At 41.8% G+C, this 19,240-nt stretch overlaps 1 protein-coding gene across 1 annotated transcript in view; it reads right to left on the reverse strand.

Moving 5' to 3' along the window:
- tmtc2b (transmembrane O-mannosyltransferase targeting cadherins 2b) overlaps window positions 1-19,240 on the reverse strand; it is a 122,672-nt gene that overhangs the window by 49,900 nt on the left and 53,532 nt on the right. The window contains exon 2 of the mRNA XM_049573579.1: window positions 17,502-18,078. Coding sequence (XP_049429536.1) covers window positions 17,502-18,078 — 577 coding nt within the window. The remainder of the gene's footprint in view (window positions 1-17,501; window positions 18,079-19,240) is intronic.

Here is a 19,240-nt window from a genome sequence, read left to right on the forward strand (position 1 = left end):
CCAGCTCGACTCACTTTAAACACACTTATTTTAGATGTCCCAATCAGGCTACGAAATGTCTTCTTTTCATGCTGGAGCCAGATGATCCTTGTTTAGGGGTCACAAAGGGTCTCCTTCTCCCAGTGCCATAATCACAGTACATTTATTTTGTCATCAGTGGCAATCAGGCATCTATAGATTTATAACGGCATAGGAAAAACATATCTCATTCTGTCAACCAGACGGTGCCTCTGGGGGGGGATGAAATCTGAACTTCTGCTTGAGTTTAGATGAAGAAGCGTGTTATAGGTAGGCAGGAGGAAGATGAAGGAGTGCCCAGGGCAAAGAACATAAACAGCTAATCAATGCAAAATCCTCTACTTTGCCAACTTCTCAGTGGTTGCTGAAACTTGAGTTGATAAAACGTACGGAAAAGCAACAAAACTTCTCGCTATATTTTCCAAAAGTTACAACAGTTTGATCTCTTGAAGTTTACCACACGCACCAACTTGACCTGTTCGCTCGAAGCGGCAAGAAAAATTTTGTTTTCTGTTATTTTTCGAAGTGCATTTGCCGAGTCACACGGCCACATCAAGGTCACACATGGCGATTCGTTTAAAGTAAGTGAAAAGCCCAGAAAATGAAACAACTCTAAATTCATCTTCATTACTACTCAATACAAACTGAAGTCATATTCGGGAAAGGCAAAAGCGTCAGGCAGACCAAACAATAAGGACATAATGACAATGGAAAACCGAAGTCGACTCAAACCCTTAACATTTCATAGGAGATATTTATTGAGTGAAACCACAGTAATGGTTTGAAAAATAAACGGAGTGTTCCTTATTTCTGGTCCTTCGTTTCCCGTATTTATTTGTACTGCAAGGGCCAACTAGACTGTGTGACCACTACTGCAAATTTGCTGTGACAAGATGCTGATTCAAGCTCTACGGAGGGGAATGAAATGTGGGTTGGAGGGAAGTGCTTTATGCTCCGTGCTGCTCATGGACTCTCGACAAAATAAATAAATAAATAAATAAATAAGAATGTGCTGTTTCCGAGGCATGTTGTATCTAAATTAGATTAGTCCTGTCCATGCTTGGATTCCCGGTCATTACTATGCATTTGGGAGATCAGAGCCATTGTATTGCAGGGTTTAGGGAGGCGGTAAGCTCCTACAGAACATGCATAAATGAGGCGCACAAAGCCAGAGCGAGGGTCCAAAGCCAGGCAGATATACTGTCAGAGGGATGTCAGATGTCGAGAATTGCTCCGATTGCATTTTTTCCCTGAACCACTTTTTGAAAATAGCTCTCTGGTGTGTCATGTTACGGTTGACCACCATGTCTCAGTGACAGCATGCCATTTGTTGCTGTTTATACTGGCTGGTAACAAGCACGAGAGGAGCTCAGGAAACGTAAAAAGATGACTTGCGGTGTGGGATGATGACGAACAGCAGAAACAAGCTTCAACCATGAAGAAGCCAAGGTCAAGATTCATCATCAAATGATAGTGTTCCTCTTCTTACCAGTGGAACCTTGATTTTTTTTAGATAAATGAAAAGCAGTCCGATGATTTGTCTCTAAGGAACAAGTCCACACTTACACACATCAACTAACAACATGAAAACAATGTCACAATATGAAAGGAGTCACTTGTAATGTTGCACCTGCAGAAAATTATCACCCTAATCTGCACGTCTGATCCGCTGTATGTAGATTTACAGTGAGTTTCAGCTCATTGTTTAGCTCTCTGGCCACAACTTCTCTGTTTTGGTTCACTCTCACCGCTTTCACAGCATCATTTTTCAGCCACAGCGGGCAGCTATTTCCAGTGAAAAAGCTCCAAAACCCCACTGTACATTTTTTACTCAGCTCCAAACAGCAGACAGACAAAGTTTGGAATTAGCTGGTGAACATAATGGAGCATTTATCAGCTTAAGAGACAGATATTTACATAACTGTTGGATGTGTAAATAAGCTACCGTTGCTAACAATTTCTCAACTTTTAAGGTGATGATGTGTCAATTTTGTGTTCACAATTTGTTAATGCTGGCCACAAGTGGACAAATAAATCAGTTATTACATGTTTAAGTGAAACAGTGCATTGAAATAAATGCCAAATTTAACACGCTAACAAGCTAGCAATAACAATCAAATTGTTTAGCAGCTGTTCATGTTATTTTTCACCAAAATTAGCACATATATGCACACATACAAAGAGACAACAGACTGCTTTCACATTGCAGCAGATGAGTATGCCTTTCTGTTTTTCATTTCTTCTGGTGTGTAATGTTTAACGCCATGGAGGTGCCAGAAATCAGGTTAGTAAACAGGAGAAAGCAGCATGAAGGCCTATCAAAATGTTGTGTTACTCCTTTTTTACATTATCACTTACTTATTTAGTCTGTCTCTCGAAATCTATGCCGACTGAATTTTGAACATTGTTTGAGCTCTGCTGAGACGAAGATGGACAGTATTTTGTGGCGGCCTATTATTGCATCATGCCGGCAAATGAGTCAAAATTAGCGCATCTGCCCTGGTGTCATATTTCCATTACTGCCGATCAAAGCTGATGCTGGAGCCAATAAATACCCTTAACTACAGCCGAGTCATTTGACCATGGAGTAAAAGCAGATTGTAACCTTTTCCACAACAGACAAAAGTCAGATATTAGTGGGTGTTAATGGGTTTTTGTCAAGTGGAAAAGGGGCTGAGGTTTGTTGTGTTATGCTATTTTGGACTAAACACAAAGTACACCTTAGGCTAAAGGGGAATGTCATAATTTTACAGACATGTGGTCATACACCAGTGAGCATTGGACAAATAAAAGTTTTGACCTTTGAAAATTGAATTAAAAATGTAACGTTTAAGTTTTTACAGATCGTCCTGAGGGGAGCATAAATGTCTGCACAAAATTTTAATAGCAATCCATCCAATAATGGCAGATACATTTCAATCTGGACCAAAGTGGAGGACAAACAGACACTGTAATCCCTCGAGCACCTCAGCCAGCATGGCAAATTTAAAAGAGCAGGGTGGTTTAAATATAATAGGACGATCTTCCCTATCTGCTCACTGTGTTAAAATATAAATATGACATTTAGTCAATTTGCTACAAGAATAAAACTGAAGAGAACATAACAATAAAGGGTTATACAAGTAATAATAATGCATTATTTGCAGTTTAGACCGAGCCCTTTGTTGATAAGAAATACAAGGTGAATACACACATGCAGGTGGTGCTGCTCTTTTTCCAAAACTTAATTAAAAACCTGGAGCTTTCAGAGAATATCCGCCTGGTAGAATTAACTCAGAATCCCAAAAGGGCATTGCTTCATTTGTAAAGGAATGGAGCCATAGATCAAACTCATAAAATCATCCCAGAATCATAAAAGTCACTTAAGGACCATGAAATTACTTTAATTTGTAGTTTTCAGCAAAGATGTAAATCAAAACTGGCCAGAGACAGAGAGGAATATAAAGCGCACCCAGGAGAGACAAAGAGAAAGAGAGAAGGAGCCTGAGAGATCTGACAGAAAACCTTCAATGCTGTGAGAATACGCTGGCAAACATCTTTCTGTAGGTCTCAGAGTCTCCATATGCAGGATTGAACTCCCACAAGGGCATGATAACTCAATTCTACACCTGTACGCCTGGAGATTACCAATGAATCCTGGGATTGAGAGAAGAATTCCCAGACGTACTGGTGGAGAAATCAAGCACCTGCATGTCTCCTTTTGGTGCAATCTCTCTGTGACAGGATGGTGAAGGGTATTCACAGCCAGGATATTAATGCATTATTAATCCTGAGTTGGATATCATGCCAGAGGGAAAACAAACTGTTATGCAAATGTGTATACATAATATAACTTTGTAATATTATGAGTCTTGAAGGGAAGTTTTAAGCTGAGTTAATGTCGCAACATCAAGCATTGGTCACAAATAATGACAGGATTTAATCAATGTGACTCTCAACGCTACTGAACGTCTCTTCGCAGATCCCATTGTGGAGCAGGATTCTTTCCACAATTTGCATCCATGTTTACAACCGAAAGATTGTCCCGTGTGGCTTCGCTTTACCACTGCGATAATCATTCCAGTGTGTCACAGAGGAGAAATTAGAATTGGGCGTGGGCCAGAGTCCATTTAGTCCACACGGTTGACTGAATCTTTAAGGACAAAAACTGCAACTCAGCAGCTAAACAAGAAAGAATTTGAAAACAATTAGAGAGTAGTGCAAGAGCAGAAATGAGGGGAAAATAGCTAAAGAGCAGCACTCTGTCTTTCATGGCTGCATTAACATGCCAAAAGGGTTAGACTGATAAACTGGGATATAAAAAAGACAAGAAGAAGAACTCAGTGGAAGATTTTGGGAATAATTCTGGACCAAAGATGCACCAATCTTATCTCAGATTTATCATCAACAATTCACAATTCAATTCACAATGTCTGTCCCTCCCTACACCAGATGATAACATGAGTCTCACATGTTTTAGCTAGATAACATTATGATTTTGAATTAACAAGTTCTGAGATCCTATCACAATCTTCATGTGACAACAGAGCAAATCATTATGACTCCACATCCTCATCTTCCCAGAGCACAAGCCCATGGAGACATAATGCTGCCCATTATGTACGCTACACAGACTCATTTTTACTTTTCAGACCGGCAGATATCTCAGAATAAAAACCCCATCTTTAATACACACTGCCTACAGTTATATCTGTCGCAGCTACAGCATGTATCTCAGTCATTTTCAGAAATAAACAGAAATGTAAAACAACAGTAATGCAGTTACAACACACTAATAGGTGTAGCTCAGCCCATAGGGATCAGTGGGTCAAATCCCCGTCAGGACCAAATATAGAGCGTGGACTAGTAGCTGTAGAGGTGCCAGTTTGCCTCCATATAATGCATGTAATGGTCCTGTTTGTACATGTGTGTGTATGACAACAGAGTGAAAAAATAATAAAGTACATCATCTTTCTTCTTTATGAATAAGTATTTAAATGAGGAGAAGAGAAGAGAAGAAAAAACAAAATGTGTGAGGAAAATGAATGACTACACGTGTATACCTAAATGCCACAAAGCAGCCAAAGTGCTTGTCACAAGCAGCCCAAGGCAACACTCCCAAGCCACCTGCTCTGTCTAACCACAGTCTAAAGCCCCAGGCTCTTCAGTTTAACATCACACACGACAGAGAAAAGCAGCAAATCATCTCAAACAAGAAGATGGAGTTAGGGAAAACCTGGCACCCCTGCTGGAAAAATACGGGAATCCTTGAATCTAAGAAAGGTTGACGACATAATACCTAAACATTTTCCTGTATGTTCAGGAGAAGATTGCTGTTACTTTTTGTCCCAGCAAATAATATTGTATGTGTAAAGTAAATGTTGTTAAGAACATTATCATATCTTGCCTTTACTGCTGTGACCATATAGCTCGCTCTGTCGTTTGGTTTGCTGGCTGATTTGTGGGTCGGTCCATAAAAATTTCCCCACCCTCCCACAGCCACGGGTTTTGTGCTGTGGCTGAAACTTGGCATTGAGGTTTGTGAATTTACACTGCTTTAATTTAAGTTGTAATTGAGAGCTTTTTTTCCCCTGTCTGCTTGTATAAAGGTGTGAAACATTACCATTAAAACCAGCACTAATAGAGGCAAAAATTGTAGGCCCATATATAGTATATTTGTTTATTTATTTCAACAAACAAATTCGATTTTAATTGCCATTTTCATGTTAAAAAAAAATCCCCTAAATATATTTTTCCTAAGCCTTCATAAGCCTCTGAGCATAACCATATGTAGAACCCAATAACAGAGGTTTAGCAGCACTGTAAGGAAGGAGACGCACATCAACATGAAATATACTACACTTAAATAAAGAATAAATGTTGGAAACCATTACTAAACAAATAAATAAATAAATAAAAATGAAGGTTTCATATGTGCTCAGAGAACAACCTCTATGACTCACTGAAATCCCATGATTAATAAACAGCTACAGCACCAGCTTGGTTTATGAGTCCCCAGCCTGTGCATCCTAAAATAGAGCATCCAGCGTCTGATGGTTCATGGGGAGCGACAGGCCGTCTGACGGAGGAGCATCACACAGACTCTGCCTCCTCCTGAAAATGTCTCCAGCAGACTCTCTTTCCTTCCCTCTCTCTGTCCCCTGGCTGCCCCGTCCATTAACGTCTCTCCCCTCCTCTACAACACATTTTTTTTTCTGCGTGTCTTTCGCACGTGTCCCGCTTCTCTTCAGTTCTCGCCCCCTGTGCTGGGAGCGCCAGCGGTGATGATAGGACCTCTGCTGCAAAACGCAGCGGTCTTTTGTAGCAGCATGCAGAAGGGGAATTACTGCTGGGACTGAATCTATTCAGGTAATAGACTGGACCGCTCTGCCTTTAGGAGCCTTTGTGACTATTACAGGACGTGATGATAGAACTTGTAGATAGGCCTATATTTGTCTCCTTTGTTTGTTGAAAGTGGCAGTCTGCCTGTTCCACATCTGAATGATTTCATTTCTCTCGTCCACCGGAAAGATTTTGGCAGCAGTTTATAGTATCTGGTGGTGCTTGTTTTGATTGGGATTTCTAAAAGCCATATTTACAGTGAGAAGTACACAAACAACTAACATGAGAAAAATCCCAAGAGTACTGTAAATCTGTTATAAGGCTTTGAGCTGCTCCGGTTCTCATATTCATTGTTTCGTAAAGCTCAATAAAAAGATAACTCTAAAACTAATAGAGTTTGTGAACAACTCTGCACTGTGTAAAATTATGTACATAATCAAACTGTATTGTTTCGAACAAAACACTTCTTTCAGTTCAATTAGAGTAACAAAACTATGCAATTCAAAGAGAAAGAAAAAAGAATAAAATGTAGATTTATTCTGAAACTGCACTAAATGTCCACATGAGGCCTAACAAATGCTTTGACCCTTTTGTTTTTACTGGTATAGTAGCGGGAAGTCTCAGTAATGCAGCCCTGGCTGACTGATTTTACATGCCAGTTTATTTGCTGAGACCATAAAAAGGAGCCATAAATAGTAAGTATGGTCAGCAACTGAAACAAAGGCCCAAACTATATTTCACTTGTGTTGATGTACAAAACTATAGTTTGCAAATCTTTGAATATAAAATAACAGTTGAGTTAAGAACGTGTTGGAAGAGTTGGTCCAATGTGGTTCAGGGCTGTCCAGAGAGAGAAAATACACTGAAGCATGTCTCAGTTAATTAAAATGAGGTGAATTTCTTTACCCTGAGTTTGTTATTTGATGTAATATCTCTGCGTGAATCAATTATCTCTTGTAAGAGCTTAATGATGCTGGGAAAACAGACAAACCAGCAGATCTATACAGGCATCCATTAAGACAACCCAATGCTGCGGGACACTGGTGCTGCAGGACATTCCTCTCCAGGACTGAGGTCTTACATAACATGCCACTATCGACATGCTATAAAAAGAACAGGGTATGTGATCATTTTCAGTGAGAAGTTAAGCAAGGGGTGGTGTGCAATATTTCAAGCTGCACGCTGTATTTCACTTTTGTTTTTTATACTGACGCGAGGCTTTGTTTCAGGGTTTGTTCACCCTTTTTCTCTCCGCTCCCATCTTCTCACAGCAGGCACAGTCAGGGTCACTGTTCTGGCTGTCGCTGGCACCCTGCCTGTCAGGTTCACTTACGCCTGATGGACGGTAGGCTGAAGCAAACCCAGCTCGAGTCACTTTCTATCACTGTGGTTGCGCTCGCCTCATTTTACCCCACAGCGAAGACATTCAGGGGTCGAAAGACCTGTTCAGTCATCTGTGTTTAGAATGTCTTCACTATTACCCTGCTACTGTATGTCTTATTCTGCAGAGTGGGAGACTAAAGTAACAGCAGCTTTTTATTAAGGAATAGTTCGACATTTTGGTAAGCACACATATTCCCTTTTTTGCTGAGAATTAGATGAGCAGATACCACTCATATCAAATATGTAGCAATTATAAGCAGCTGGTTAGCTTAGCTTAGCATAAAGAGTGGACACAGGGTGAAACAGCTAGCCTGGCTCAGTCCAAAGGTAACAAAATCCTCCAGCTAGCACCTGCAAAGCTCACTGATAACAAGTTATATCTCGTTTGTTTAATCTATCCAATACCTGACGAATAAAGAATGATAAATGGTTGTACAAGACCATCCTCCCCCCAAAACACGGCTGTACAGGTCGTCTGTGCAGGACACTTCTTATGTCCTACATTTTTGTTTATTGTTAGGCGGCGACCTCTAGTGGCTGCAAAAATTATGACAGGAGCAAAGTAGGAAACCAAGTGACATAGTATAATCAGCAAGAAAGTCCGTGTAGGGAGGACGTCGAGATGGATGGATGGGTTAGAGAAGCACAGGACTTTCACCCAGTAGACTGATGTTCGTGTCCAAGTTGGCTTATTTTAATTTACCGATCAAACTTAAGTAATGTCCTTAACTTTTGTTTGTAGCTGAAGTTACGTAACAAATGCACTTATTTTAACCTGAAACATGATCTTTTTTACTAGACCTAACCAAGAATTTTTGTTACTGAACTGTGACAGTTTCACAAAGTTAACCACGTGTTTAAAACTGCAACTCTTACACCAAAAACACACCAGCGGCAAAAACTGCACGTAAAAAAATATGCCCCTATTATTTTTAATGCACAACCCCACACTGGCAGCAGCTAGACACGTCGGCGCTCCTGTACGTGCCACCCTGCAGCAAACTTACGCCACTGTCCTATTTCCAGCCTTGTCGTCCCTGGAACTGAAAGCATTTTTCCCTCACTTGCTCTGTAAATACCAGCTCGACACCTCTTGTCACAATGGATGTATAAAGAGAACTCTGTTGCTGTCTCGTGTGACAAAAAATGGATGACGAGAGACTCGTTGAGGTTAAGAAATATCCCGAGCTTAATGACGCACGATCCCGTAGTTATAAGGACAATGGCCAAAAAGATATTGCCTGGCAAGTCATATCTCAGGAAACTGGCTCTTCAGGTGAGAAATCAAGTTTAATTTAAGGGTCTCCAAACATGATTTTAAGCTAATGCAGAGGTGCAAGAAGTATAGATATTTCAGTAAAGGCAGCAATAACTTTGTGTGGTCATCTGTCAGTGAACTGCAGTGCAACGCCTCCGGTGTATGCTAGGGGTGGTACTTGACATGCATCAAACAATGTGCCACAGCAGCACCTGTGTTGTAAGCTTTAGGCTACAAGCATGTGACGCTGGTACATTCTAGCTGTCATATTTGTCATTTTGGGAGTCATTTGCAAACAACGTATTCTGTCATTCAGGTATGAGGACATGTTGGGTTCATGTGTGGGACTATTTCTTGAGCACAGTAATTTCCTGGATTCTCCACTGATTGCCTGGTGAGCTTACAGCAACAACAAGACTAATGTCTAGCTATTTCACCATGTTTCCACTCTGTGCTGAGCTAAGTGCTGGCTGTATCTTCATATTTACCATGCAGATATGAGAGTGGTATCAGTCTTCTCTTCTAACTCTGAGCAAGAAAGTGACTAAGCACGATACTGTCAAACTATTCCTTAGAGTTACACAACCAACAACATATACCTATATAACCTTTTGTTTTCTAGAAATGTGTTTCCATTATGCATGCCTCCCACTGCCCATCTCCATATCCAGACCAGAAGCGGTGGTGTATATCCCCAAGTGAGAGGCAGGTGGGTGAGGGCAGGGGGCACTAGCTGAGCCCACCAGGCCCAATCCATCACACGGTGACAGGAGCCATTAGAGCATGGAGGAGCATCTGTGGAGCCCCAGGTAAGAATGTATTGGCAGGGCTGTGTTTCCTTTTACCTCATCTAATACACAGCAAGGGTATGTATGGATGTCATATTTTTTATGTAGGGTCTATAGCTCACACACACCTCAGCACGTAAACATGCACTGCATTCATGCATATGTTCAGAGGGACCCCCCATCTCTCATCTGGCCTCCCTTAGGTCAGGCCTCACCGACCTCACCAGCACCACCACACCTGAGCTCCCAGGTAAACTCTGTCAACTCTGTCACCCTCCAGACACAAACACACACACAGCGTAAGCAGTGACCTTGCGCTAATGGCCTAAGTGTGAACAGAAGACGGGAGGTGTGAAGAGATAAAGTGCGTGAGCTTGACATTCACTAAGGGCCAGCTGGGTCTCGTCCCAGATTTGAAAATCATTTTCAAGCAGCCGCGTCGTCTGACGTTGGACTCAAACAAAAGCAATCGCAGAGGAATGTCTCCAGTTTCTCTGAAGACATATCTGAGCCTTTGTGTGCTCAGGAAGTCCTGATGGATGTACAGCGTTGACATGACATCAGCAAGATAATTCCTCTTTATCCAGCTTACACTTTCCAAGCATCAGATTTCTGGATAGTGTTTTCAAAGGGTTGCTGAGTGTCAGCCCCTCAGGGACTGTGGCTCATACTGTACCTGCATGTTCACAATCAGCATTGTCTGCCCAGCGTGAAAAGAACTCACTGACACTTTCTCTCTGGTTGAAAATGTGGACAGGGAGTGTAGCATTATGTGGGCAGGACTGTCAAACAAAAGAAGAATGGATCCTCATGACTAAACAGAGCCGCACTTCTAAAGAAAAGGAGTCAAATTGTAGAGAAGATGTTTACATTGAATTATAGGGCAAAACAGGTCCTGTTTTTCCCATCACCAGAGCCTGCGTTCAGGCCAATTACACGGTCTTCAATTGTCTAAACATTTATTTTATTGGTCAACTAACAAAGAAAGAACACCTCAGTCCTCAGGAAAGACAATTTACTGCATTATGCTATGGAATAAACACTGTGAGATCACATTAAAAAGCATTCCTTCCTAAACTAAATTAGGAGCCCTATTGTGTTTCAGTATCTCTCATTGAAAATGAGCCTATTAACTAATGCTGTGCAGGAAACGCTCTCGTAAAAAAGCACGTATTTTCCACATAAATTTGCGGTTTACGCGATTGCCAACACTGTTACATTTGAACGCTGTAAACTCATTGCCTGGGAGTAGCTCGATGCATAAGAACACATGGCCATAAATGCTTTAATCAGGCACAAAGGCAACTGGAGAATATCACCACTGTAAAGGTCAGATTGAGTAAACAATTTAATGACAGGGCTTTTTTTTCCACTTTTGAAGACAGCACATGTCTTGGAGAGAAGTAATTAGAGCACACAGTTAGCTGTGGATTTACACTGGCACGGTTATCAACGCTGTGAGTGCTGGTGGGTTCAACACTAAACATACAGGCTAATGACTGGAGGGAGGGAGAGGAAGGGGGGTAATGCTTGTTAAAAGGTATATCAGAGATTACGGGTCGCAGTAGGTTAAACTACATCCTAAAGGACAGGCCTATCTGTGTATTCTGTGTTTCAAATGGAATCTTCCACTTAGCCGTTATCAAAAAGCGGTCATGTAGGTTAAAGGCGCTGATAGCGCCGAAAGTCACACAATGACACCAACTAAGTAAATGATAAGAGGTGGTGGTTACTAGTAACTCATTGTGGCCTGCCAGGTAAAATTACTGATTTTATCAATGGAGTCTGGTGGCTGTGGATGGGAGCAGCAGCATATACTATCTAAGCCTCCTTAAAAAAAAGGAGCACCTAAAAAAATAACATTAGTTTAAGTGTTTCCTATATTAAGATTATTTTATCACCTTAACTTGCCTTCAGACAGCTCTTTCCGACGGGAACAGAAGCTTTTTCTGCGATCTCTTCGAAGCCACCAGACCATTGACAGAAATAGTAATTTTACCTCACAGCACATGGGAGTTGCTGGTCTACCACTGGCTCGATCATTTAGTTGAACTAAGGTGGCGTCCACAGCAGGAAGTGGGTTTATATGTTGCAACAACACTGTGCAGAAACCTATGTCTGGTGACGTCATAAAAAGTTCGTAGAATGGCTTGGGAAAATAGTACTTTTAGGCCAAAACATCCACATTTAGACCAAAAATTTAAGTTTTGAGTTTGAATACAGGATGATTAAAAAACCTCAAAGATAAAAAAACAAAAAAAAACCACCAAAGCCATCCCTTTAACACAGGCATATTCTGTAAGAAAGAATTGTTTTGACTATATCGTGCAGCACCAAGCCACCATATTTTTCTTGCAAAGGTTGCACTAGATCTCTTCTTAAAAGCTTTTCCCAAGGTTTGGATGCTAGAGAATGCCAAGAGCTTTGACTCCAGCGCCACCGTTAACCCAACATGTGCTTATTCAATTACTGTCTCAGCACTATTGTTTCTCTCTTGCCATCTCTCTCTGCTCTTTAATTCTTTCAGCTGGAGAAGTTCCTGTGCCGCTGACATGAACACGAGCAGAAGTAGTCAACTTGTATTAGCTTTTACGCTGAATGCACTGAATAATATTCACAGAATCTAGTGGAGATTATAAAGTTGGCATGCACTTGTCTAATCCCTTTAAGGATTTTGTATTGCCCAGGGACAATTAAATTTGATGAATGGAAGAACTGGATCCATGTAAGCTCTGAAGCTGACATCACACAGACAAAAGCCTGCGAGAGGGGACTCATGCACAGTACACAAAGTAATTATGGTGTATTCAAACTGACATTATATTCTGACCTAATTTGAACACAGCATGCTTTAATGTAAGATGCCTCTTTTTAAACAATTATTTATCCTTAAAGCGATTGTTTTCTGGGTTTATTTTTTACATATGGGTAATTGCAGCCCATGCTTCTCCTCTTCCAAGCTCCACTATGCAACATATAACCAATAAATCAAGATAATATCCATGTATTACCTCCTTCCCTCTGATTTGTATGCAGAGTGTCTACAGTTAAGGTCCCGATGAAATGAGTTATGAACCTACATGGAATTACAGTGAAGCTCCCCGTCTCGCCTGCCTACAACCTTCAAACCGCACACAGAAGCCGTAATGACACAATGGGAGATTTGCAGCAGATATAAAACTCTAATGTAATTGACTGCGTGCCACAATCAGATAAGAAGGCCCATTTCACCATTTCCAACGTTAAATGTCAAATGACTGCAGCTGAGCAGAGAGCTCGGTGATAAAAAGCAGCGCCGGCCCACCGTGGCCTGTCAGTCATGCGGCAAACTGGGCTCTTTAGTCCAACTGAAGAATGGGTTTCATGTACTCAAACAAGGAGAAAGTTGCGACATGGTGACAGTTACTTTGTCATGCTTTTATGCAATTCCCTCTTATCAGAGAACATTAATGTTACAGCGCTGCTTTTCCATTCATACACTTCAGCGTGGGTGACCAGGTTTGGAGCCGTAACTGGAGGTAGGGAGGTGTATTTATTGTCACTGTGATTTTCAGCTCCGTACACAACTAATGATCATGCAGGCGGCTGAAGGCACAACTCGCCCTGAGGAATAACTCCCTTTGCGTATCATCAGTCAAAGTGACCGCCTTCCTCCGCAGAGACAAAGAGAGACGAATGTGTACACTGCCGTAGTGGACACAATGCACACAACACTCATGCATATGAATCTATGATCACAGAGCGCCGTTACATTACAGGCGGACAAGAAACCTCCCAAGTTAACATGATTGACGTGATGATGACAGCTCTCTGTCCGTGCGTCCTTTTATGTTGTCTGCGGTGCGACTAAATGACACGCTAGGATAATGACAATTGTCAGCTTAAAGCTGCATGTCAGGAATTTGAAGCCATATGGAAAAATGTGCTGCTTTACAGTCTTTTCCAAACAGAATGAACAGTTTGTTGTTTTGCAGAGTGTTTCCAAAAGCGCCTGACAACCCACGCAGTTCCTTATTTGTTTCCTCAATGCAGAGTAACCCACTGTGAGTTTTCCTCTTAGCTGCAAAAGAAGACTATTTCTCTTTTCAGACTCTATCTAGTGTGTTAGTAGATTTGGTCATTATACCAGAGTTTGTTGCCGGTTCACTTTAAACTTGTTGAATATGATATTGGCTTTTTTCCCTCCACATTTAATTGTGCACAAGACTGGACTAGGATGGCTGCAGTTAGGGGTGGACCCATGATAGCGATATTATCACGATACTTAAGTCACTATACAATATTATTGCGATATTGCGATATGCTGAGTATTGCGATACAATATTTTGCAATTTATTACCTTTTTTCCCAACTGCAAATTATTTCCCCAAAGGAAAACTCTGTCAAGATCAATTTTACCTCATAAGAAAAAGTTTTCACTATGCTCATCTGACTTCAATCATCTTTATTGCAGCAAAAAGTGATGCAAAGCAGAGAGACTGACCAAAACCCTCATAAAACCACAATCCCCCATTCTTGTGCTGCATTTTTGCAAAAGGTCTGCAGTGTTTAATCCACTGTGACTTAGTGTTTGTAGTATTCCCAGAATATTCTCATAAGACACTGCTTGCAAATCGCATGTGTTATATCCAAGTCCTTCTATCCTCCCATGTTAACAAAATATCCAACATAAGTCCAGACGTTTGATTGAAATGCCGACGGCGTGTTTCTGATTTCTGTCTCATGTGCCTCCACCTTTGTTTTGATGAACTTCTTGCCAAATGCTGCTAAATAAGACCTCTGCCGACATCACCAGGAAAAAAAACATCAGCACCATCTAGTGGACTGAAAAAGCGATTGAATTTATTATTCTAGTACCAAAAGTTGTATTGATGATGATGATGTATATAATAAAAGATCGATACTTGGCGCCCATGTATTGATACAATATCGCCACGGAAAATATCGTGACACTATGCTGTATCCATTTCCCCCTACCCCTAGCTGCAGTGTACAATTTTAAAAAATAAGGGCGTATGCTAGCAGCCTTCTATGTTATCATTTTGTTAAAGGAAGGCAGGGGTTGGTGTCAAGGGTCATTCATCATTTACCTTAGTAAATAAATATAAATATATATATATATACATATATATATATATATATATATATATATGTATATATATATATATTTATATTTATATATATATACATATATACATATATATATATATATATATATATTTATATTTATATATATATATACATATATATACATATACACACACATATATATTTTTCTAACGTTTCAGCATCAACACTGAAATCATTATTACTGTGAATCTTACAAATGACTGAAGTGATGAAATCTTTTGTTACACTGCTTTGACTAGAAATGGCTGAAGAATTTCTAACATCACAGGGGGCTTAGGATAAAGGGTGTAAATCTTTGAGGCTAATTTCTGATTTGGGGCTATATGACTAAATTTAACTTAACTTGCTGTCGAAGAATTTTAAAAGGCTTTAAACATCTGGCAACACAGGTTCCATCAGTGGCAAATATTTTCCAACCTTGAAAATATATCAGATAATGCTATCTTGCACTTTGTGATGCACAGAGATTCATGCTTTAGTCTTCTCTTGTCTTGACTATTGCACTGCCCTTTTAACTGGACAACCCAAGAATTTAAAAAGATTTTAGCATCTTAACACTGGCTCCCTGTCTCCTTTAAATCTTATAACTAGTTCATACGGGTCTGAATGGTTTATCACATCTATACTTAACTTGCTCTACACTCCCAGCTCCTGTCTTCTCAGGGTAATTTAACACTAGAACATTAAATGCATACCAACAATGAAGACAAAGAAATATGGAGAGGAACCCTTGACTCACTACTGACCAAAACTGTGGATCAACTTTCCCGTAAATGTTTGCCATGAGACTTAGAATTTTAAATTCCTTCAAGAAACATCTTAAGACTTTTAAATCTTGCTTTTTGTGCCTCAATTATGACAATCAATAATATTGTTACACAAAAACTACACAGCATCAGAGAAAAAACCTTTATCAGCATTAGCACTCTGGAATTCAGAAGCTACACTGGATGTGCCGCGCTGTGCTGTAGCAGAACACATCTGCCCCCGGAGACACTGGCCAAGTTAGTTAACCACGATGGCAAGCCATGAAAGAAATCTGTAGGGCTCGCTCCATGCCAGAAGTGTAACTATCTGCCAGTCTGCGTGTATTTTTTTTCCCGAAGACAATTGGATCAGCAGGCTTTGTGGATTTTCGATCAAAAACTTGAAAAACTGTCAGCTATGAGGCATCATCTCCCTCGGCCCTCTTGGCCCTGTTTCCTCTCTAGTCTAGCCATGCCTGACAAGCCATTAGAAGGCCTGTCTGCCTGCGGCAATGGATGGGCCATACTCCAGAGGACACAGGGAGTCAGATAAGGCTTAAATCATGAGAGGACAGCGTGGAGAGGACAGCAGCAGAGGCCCTCACTCTTCATTTCCACACTGTGCTGAGCAATGAAAGGGAGGGGGTAGACTTGCTCTTCAATTAAAACATTTTTTTGCAGTCTTTCTATCTCTAAGTTTCTGCCTCTTCTCTAGCTGACCCCATCCCTCCTCTCCCCCGCGGCATATCTTTAAGTGTTGTTCTTTGCCGGGGCGTGTGAGAGAGCCACCCTCTCATTGGCTGCTCCGGAGCCCTTTTGTCACGTTTGTGCACACGTCTTGTTGAATTTGTTATGATGGGTTGAGAGTTGTGGATGTCACACTGACTAGACGGCAAACAGTAAATACTTCTGACAGGAGCTGTTGGCGAAAACGGGCTACTTGATAGCTGAATCCTTCAAAAGCAACAAGACAATATAAAATGGACATTACTTTTTGTTATCTCAGCTATTTCTTTTGAAAAATGTTTTCATTTTCTTCGCTTTGCCTTGCTGTACGCAATGTGAATATACAAGCAAACACACACACACACACACACACACACACACACACACACACACACACAGATACTAACACACACACAGTCTCATATATATATATATGAAAGAAGAAAGACCCTGAGACATAAAGTGATTTGTTCCAGTGCTGTAATGTGTATCGTGGCAAACAGCTCACTTCTCATCATTATGTTTTAGAAAGACATCATCTGTTTTAGAGTGATAAACACTAATGGGCCAATGAGCAGTTAGCTACTCATTGTCACTTCGGGTTTGGTTTAATTAACTTCTTATTGGTTAAACTGGATCTTAATTTTGATGTTTAGAATTTAGCCTATTAGAGTGAGTCTTCCCCCGAGGCAGAAAGAATTAAGCAATAAAACTCCCTCCTACCAATTACTATAATGATTTTTCTTTACCATAATGATCAATTACATTCCTCTCAGATTACCTATCAGTAGATGCATTAATAATCATTTATGGGTATAGCTATAAAACAGCAGTAGTGTTTGCGCCTTCTGCACAGACACAGAAAAATGACTCTGTTTGCTTTCCTTTCCCAACATGTGTTTCCTTGGATTTAATGGAAAACATGATAATCTGACCCGAATGACACAGCTGTGGATACATTCGCAAATGTTTTTCAAATTATTTTGCAAACAAAAAACACATATAGGGCACACAAAGCACACACCTATACGTATCAGCTTTCCAATTCTGTTTGGCAGATTCAGGGAGCGGGTGCAGGAAATGGGATACATGTGAAAAAGCAGCACTGTGGGGCGAGAACAAACTGTTTACCTTGTAGAGGAGCATGATGACCTGTCGCAGTTTGAGCTTGTGGAAAACACACACGTCGTACAGCGCCGACACGGCCAGGACGGTCACTCCGAGCTCCTTCCACAGCATGCTGCACGCAGCGCAGCCCAGGCTGCCCAGGAACCAGACCAGGAGCCTCCAGGGCCCGGCGTGGCCCCGCAGCTTGCAGTGACGCATGTAGCACAGCAGGGACAGCAAGAAGAACAGGGCAGCGCCTTCATCAGCCCGGCCCACGACGCCCGCCACCGCCTCGGTGTGGATGGGGTGAGAGGCGAAGAGAAGGCCCGCCAGCAGGCTCCACAGGCCTCCTCCGAGCAGCAGGCGAGCCAGGGAGGTGAACAGGCCTGTCACGGCTCCGTGGAGGGCCACGTTAACCAGGTGGTAACCCCAGGGCTCCAGCCCACCCACAGCATGGTTTAGGCGGAAGGAGAGGGTGCAGAGGGGCCGGTAAGACTTATGGCTGCCGCTGTGTGTGAGTAAGGTGCCCCAGAAGTCATCGTAGAAGATATTAGTCCATGGGGTCTCTGGAAGCAGGTCCTGATTAGTCTTGATTGCACGGCTGTAAAGAGAACAAATAAAGGTCAGAGAAGGACACAAAAAAACACAATGTACATACTTTAGATGGAAGGATCAAATCAATATTTGATACAGTACTGAACTCGGACATTTTTGTCAATTCAATTAATGTCACACTGCTTCACTGCCTGACCACTTTCCGCCCTGCCACATTCAATCAAAGTGCTACCTCTGAACCAGCGTTTATGGTATACACTATTTCTACTGGCAATGCACAGCGGATTCTCTGTGGAGGATGTAAAGCTATTCTTTACCAGTGCGGACTAAGCAGAAAATATAGGTTGCCATGAAATGAAACTTTGCATTTGCTTACAGCTTTACCCCGAGAGAGTGCGGTCATGTGGCATTCACAAACAGAAAATCAGAGGGCGAGCTCTGAGCTCTGGGCAGCTTTGCCACCGCAGCCACAGCTCTTACAGCTGTGGACTCGGGGGATTAAGCAAGAGCACCACGCCCTTTAACCACAAGCAAATACGGGCACGCAGTAGGGGAACGCCATGTTGGCAAAATGCAGCTCGGAGAGAAGGCATCCTGTGGTGACAATCGACATGGCAGCTCAGGGTTTGTCTGGGGACGACGCAGCAAAACAGAGAGATATGTCGACGGTTGAAAACATTTCTCAACAACAAATGTATGCTTTCAACCTGTCTTTGCAGGCTTAGTAAGGGGCTGGTTCGGCCTCCCCTCCGTCAGGGATGAACCTGCGTGACCTAACCTAATGCTGCTACATCAGCCACAAGCTGTGCGTGTCAGTGGCTGAGGAGGACGGCCAGCAGGGGTCAAGGGAGGGGGAAAAAGGGAAGACACGTTTCTCTCTACAGGAGTCCTTAAATGTTCAATGTTTTTCCCATCTTTTCTGTAACATTCTGAGGTGTCTGACAGAGTGACAGGCCTCTGCTGCATTCAACCCGGGAGAAGTCAGCGCAGATGATTTGAAGGCAACAGAATGAGCCTCCGCAGAGACGTGACGGTTGGCAATCGCAGAACAGAGGTGTTGTAATTAAAGGCGTGATAGATGGGACATGACACGTGATAACAAGACAAGAGCACCGGGTGGCAATGTGTCGTCACGGCAGTCACAATTAACACAGTCGGTTCAAAGAAATGGATGGAGGAGAGGTGGGAGGGAGCGACAGACAGCATGA

This window comes from Epinephelus fuscoguttatus, linkage group LG4 (assembly GCF_011397635.1).
Source record: "Epinephelus fuscoguttatus linkage group LG4, E.fuscoguttatus.final_Chr_v1".
NCBI classification, from domain to species: Eukaryota; Metazoa; Chordata; class Actinopteri; order Perciformes; family Serranidae; genus Epinephelus; species Epinephelus fuscoguttatus.